Here is a 5,055-nt window from a genome sequence, read left to right as displayed (position 1 = left end):
TATATAATATTTTTAAATTTTAAAAATTATTTTATTAAACACACTTTTACTTATGTTTATTAAAAATTATTTTTAATTTAATTTACCAAACACAAATACTACAACTTTTAAAAAATAAAGACTTTATCAAACTAAACCTTAAGAGGTGCTCAACAATTCTTCTAATCCCCAAAGAAAGTAAAAAAATTTAGGTTTTAACTAACCCTTGTAACAATTTTAAAATTACTATTAGTAAAAATTTTAAACGATCTATTTTAATAGATACACGACAATTATATTGAAAATCAAACTTTACACAATTTTTTATAATAAATTTGAGTATATATCCAAATAAATCTCTAAAAAATTTTAAATCAGACATTTTCATTCCCAAAATTCTTATTAAGTTGAGGTCCTAAACTTTATAAAAATAAAACATATAAATCCTTCTATCACATTTTTTAAAAACCTATTTATTCAAGTGAAAACAACAGAATTGACTAAAATAAAGACTTATATGTTTTATTTTTGTAAAATTCAGGAACCACAACATAATAAAATTTTCTCAAAGACAAAAACGTCCAATGTAAAATTCTTTAAGAACCTATTTAGGTATATACTCTAAATTTTTTATTCCTAAAAACACATGGTGACTAAACCCAAAAATTTAAATGCATTAATATCTTTAAATTTACACTAAAATTCACTACTTGTTTTGAAACTAGGAATATAAAGATGATTTATGAGGATACATCCCTATACATCACGTTCACCACGGAGGAATTATTATTCACAGAAAATTCATTTCTTTCCAGGAGAGCTGAAACTTTCTCTCTAACTTCTAGTTTCATGTACATATTAAACTCAAGTCCCCAAAGATTTTACTTACACAGTTCTCTAGTATTGAAAGTGTATGAAAAACACACAAAAAGTGGAGGGGGGTGTGTATTTCATGTTCCAAGTATCACGGAGCATCATAGATGTCTCCTCCATTCATCAACTAGCATTCTTATTTTTTCTAATGAGGCATGACAAACAGAATAAACTAATCCCTGCAATTAAATTATGAGGGCACTACATATATCTTGCTCACTTGGTTTTCATAGTCAAATGCTAGATGAGGGACAATATACAAATCAAAAGGACAGAAAAAAAGAGCATGTGGGGGCAAACCTATAAGAAAATGTGAACCAAATAAAAACCTGAATATTGGTGTCGGCCCTGCAGCACGAGAATCTTCAATGACTCATATACAATCTCCCTATTTGTACTTATTATAAATTACTTCATATAGCTCAAACAAATGGGGAAAGAATAAAACCATTGCTCCTGACCCATATCTGCCAACCAGATCCAGAATCAACAGTAGCTTAAGAAGTGAGATCCCATTTTCTAATTCTACTTTTCAGATTGACTTACCTTTGGAACTTTCTAAAACAAGCAAAAAAGCAATGCATCAGAACCTCCTTCCGATATTCGCAACCCTTCGGGCTACTCCAAATATAAGTGCCTTGGTCAGCAGTCCTTGATCTACAGTGCAGGCAAGGGCAATAACTCCACCAAAAACTAGAAGTTTAGGAATGTTCCTCCCAATTGGTTTTCCAGAAGTATCCTCATTTCTGGTCTCTATGATGTCATTGGTTGCATTTTCCAAAGAACTCAGATATTCTGGAGTTATTTTAGTATTGATTTTAGCAGAACGAGCACAAGGTGACAATGGGGCACCAGAAGCACGCTCTTTTTTATATATCCGTAGTGCAGGATCAAACTTCTTGACTGCTCCCCACATGCCTTGACGAACTCCAAGCTTAGCAATTTCCCAGGGTATGCCCATATCTTCGTGGTGAAACAATAATACTTCACACGCAGTCAGCTGGTCATCTTTTCTTGATTTAACTATTCCGCACATGTAAAATATATGCAAATAAGTTTTATTGTCTATATAAGAATGGAATAAATGAGCATGCAAAATTCAAATGAAGTCTTTGGCATCCCATGTAATAAATCCTACTTTGACAAAACTAGTGTTCTACAAAATCTCTCTGATCGACTCACTGCTGGATTGTAAATTTAGATAGAACACTTTTTTACAACATAAGGCAATGTCTAAGTTGAATTGTAACGAGTAAATTTAAAAGTTGAACCGTGGAGAAGGAAGTTTTGGAATATGAAAATACAGTTAAGTAGGATTCGAAGTAACGTTAGAATTTGAAATGCAAGTTTAGCAAGACACATAAGTTAGCAATATCTGAGAGTTGAAAACTGGGATTACATCATACAAGTTGAATGGTCGATTTAAGACAACACCTACTACATGCCCTATGATTTTAATAATGGACAGTGTAATTTGATAAATACCAGATAGGAGCCAATAAATGAAGGTGTATGATGATATTATTCACACCTTGGACTGATATCACTGATTCAGACAAAGAAGAGAAAGCAATGCAAGAAAATGCAGAGAAAAAGAAACTCTTCAACTTTTGAGAGGTTCAATCTGTCCCAAAAGACTAATAACTATTCTAGCTTGATAAACCTCTCTTTCTCTAGTTATAGACTCACAAGTCATAACTCATTCCCATTGCCAGCTGAACAAGTTGGATACAAGTATATGTCTGTCCCCACTACTATCTAGTTCACATCATATCTGTTTCGTAATATATCCTTTCTCCTATGTACTTTAGTAATGTGTGGGCTCCTAACATAATCTTTTTAATCCAAGGATCAGACTATATATAAAAGTATTGGCTGTCTTTTTAGAAAGTACAGCAGATAGATTCAATAATAAGTAGTTATCTAGACACAAAAGATTTCTTAGCACATGCAACACACACATAAGTAAAAAGTACTTTGAGTTAAACTTTAAGCTTCCTCTTACCCGGACGAATGCACCAGCTTGAATAATAAAGATCAACTCGTTTAGGTTTGTTGTGCCTTGGCATAGACGGACAAGGGACACCCTAAACAAATTGATATAAGAGATTAGAAATATAATATAAATTCTCAATCCCAAAAGAATGAGAAATCATATCTAGCTAAGAATAAGATCATTATCATATTTAGCTACAAGCTATTCCATGTCAAGGGAAATGACTTATTGAATCCCAATAACTTCACTTTAATATTGCTACGAGGTTGAGTAAACAATAAGGCAGCACACTTCACAATACTAGTCACATGGATTTCAAGTCTCTCCGTACTGATGAAGCTATAAAAAACTAGTGTGTAAATATTTGCAGACAAGGGAAGAGAAAGGAAAAGGGTATGTTTTTTTGACACAAATTATGTTTCTAGAATGGATAATCAAGATGAATCAAGATGAATCAACATAAATTTTTTATGACAATAAGACAGTGATTCTTTTGAGCTGAAGTATCCTAGAAACTTGATAATAGTCAAATTTTCAACTAAAAAACTGAAAGCTAAATTGCAACATCACAAGTCTTCGTTACAAAGCCATCACCATTTCACACTATTAGACAGCAGAGAAAACATTTACAAACCTTTGTTACGCAGTAGTAAGCTTGTCCAGCATCCCAAATTCTTCTACCAATGATATATTCTCTATCACTGCAAAAGAAGGGGAACTGCAGCAAGCGAGAATTGCAATTCGCAACACATGAGAATATGCCAAAGGCAGTTGCAAGAAACATCTAAATCCAAAAGGAAGTTGAATTGACTCCGGTGTCCAGTACTTACCTTGCGAACCCAATGCACCATCATAGTCCCAGTAACAGGGCACTCTTGTAAGGTTGAAGCATGTATAAGCATGTCATCCCACTTCAACCGATACTCGTCATCCCAGAAGAAATCCCTCAACAGCTCAGGAGTTGCATCTTCATACACGGTTCTACTTCGGTACTGCGGCGGCCCAGTCTAACAAATGCAAACACATTCAAATTCATCCAAAACCAAGTCAGCACCCAGAATGTATCATGCAATGCAATTGGTCTCAAAATTCGGTCACCGTTACTATAGCATTTGTGGTTTAGATTGTGGTTGTGACTTCAGATGCAGCCACAGTTCTTGCATTTACAAGAATAACGAATTTTGAAAGGTGTGTAATGAGTACCTCAGGGTCCCTACGCCAAGCTTGGTAGCTCATAGTAGGGGTAGAACGGTCCATCATCTGAATCCACGCGGGTCCACCATCTTTTTCTTCAACTAACATACTCAAGTGCTTCAAGTCCTGTTCCGTCACCAAAGCACTAACCTCGTTCTCCCCATCATTCCGTTGCAACGAACTCGACCCCGCACCCGAACTGTGTGTGCCACGTGGCAAGTAGCAAGAAACCGAAAAACGGTTATACAAATCAGCAACGAAACCGGAAAAAAAAACAGAAACATAACTGAATTCAACTGAATTTCAAAGCGCACCTGGTGGAAACGGAGAAGGAAGAAAGGTCGGTGTGGGGACCAGAGGTGGAACCCAAAGCAGCCCAAGAAGGGAGGCGAAGCTTGGGGAGGTAGTTGTTGGAGGTGGGCTCGATGGAAGCCAAGTTGTCGGCCCACTTGGGCTTCCAGGCCCAACCGAGGACAACGCCGACTATAACGGCAATCCAAAGCGGAGCGATGAACACAACAAGGTCGGACAGTATGTCGACAGCTGTTGCCATCTCCATAACCCCAAACAACGCCATACAGGTGAATTGACAAGAATACCCTCGCTCTTCTTAATCGGATAAAAAAGGTGTGTGCGTGAAAGCGCAGCGATTAATTGGAGTTGGAGGGGGTTGCTGAGAACGAGAAAGAGGGAGGGTTTTGGTTTGAGTGGGAAAGAAGATAAATAAAGCGAAAGGGATGAGAATGAGGGAAAAAGATATGTGATTGTGTCGAGAGATTGAAGAGGAGAGACTAGAGAGAGGGCAGAAAAAAAGACGAGATGGTGGACCAATGCGGATAAGGATTGTGCGATAAGTGGTGGGTAGAAGTGATATTTGGATTGTCGTAGGGCCACACCTACTTGTACACTGTATATACACTTGTACATCAGTATATGTGTGTATAGTTCTTTTTTTAATTAAAAAATGTTGTAAGAATTATTCGAGTAGCGTTTATATTCCATTCGGATCTTCT

At 36.3% G+C, this 5,055-nt stretch overlaps 1 protein-coding gene across 2 annotated transcripts; it reads right to left on the bottom strand.

Annotated features, from left to right (window-relative positions):
* Positions 847-4,832, bottom strand: LOC107617948. 2 transcript variants are annotated; one of them, XM_021112386.1, is made up of 7 exons: positions 4,357-4,832; positions 4,052-4,241; positions 3,679-3,855; positions 3,483-3,566; positions 2,858-2,939; positions 1,399-1,875; positions 847-1,319 (listed from the first exon to the last, which is right to left on the bottom strand). In XM_021112386.1, exons 1-6 carry the CDS (start codon positions 4,617-4,619, stop codon positions 1,436-1,438), a joined length of 1,236 nt encoding a protein of 411 aa, XP_020968045.1. In that variant the 5' UTR covers positions 4,620-4,832; the 3' UTR covers positions 847-1,319; positions 1,399-1,435. The 2 variants fall into 2 exon arrangements, with proteins under 2 accessions (XP_020968045.1, XP_016175330.1); XM_016319844.2 differs by having other exon boundaries at positions 894-1,875.

The sequence above is a fragment of the Arachis ipaensis genome, chromosome B09 (genome assembly GCF_000816755.2).
Source record: "Arachis ipaensis cultivar K30076 chromosome B09, Araip1.1, whole genome shotgun sequence".
NCBI classification, from domain to species: Eukaryota; Viridiplantae; Streptophyta; class Magnoliopsida; order Fabales; family Fabaceae; genus Arachis; species Arachis ipaensis.
Note: the sequence above shows the minus strand (reverse complement) of the source record. Positions and strands in the feature narration are given on the sequence as shown.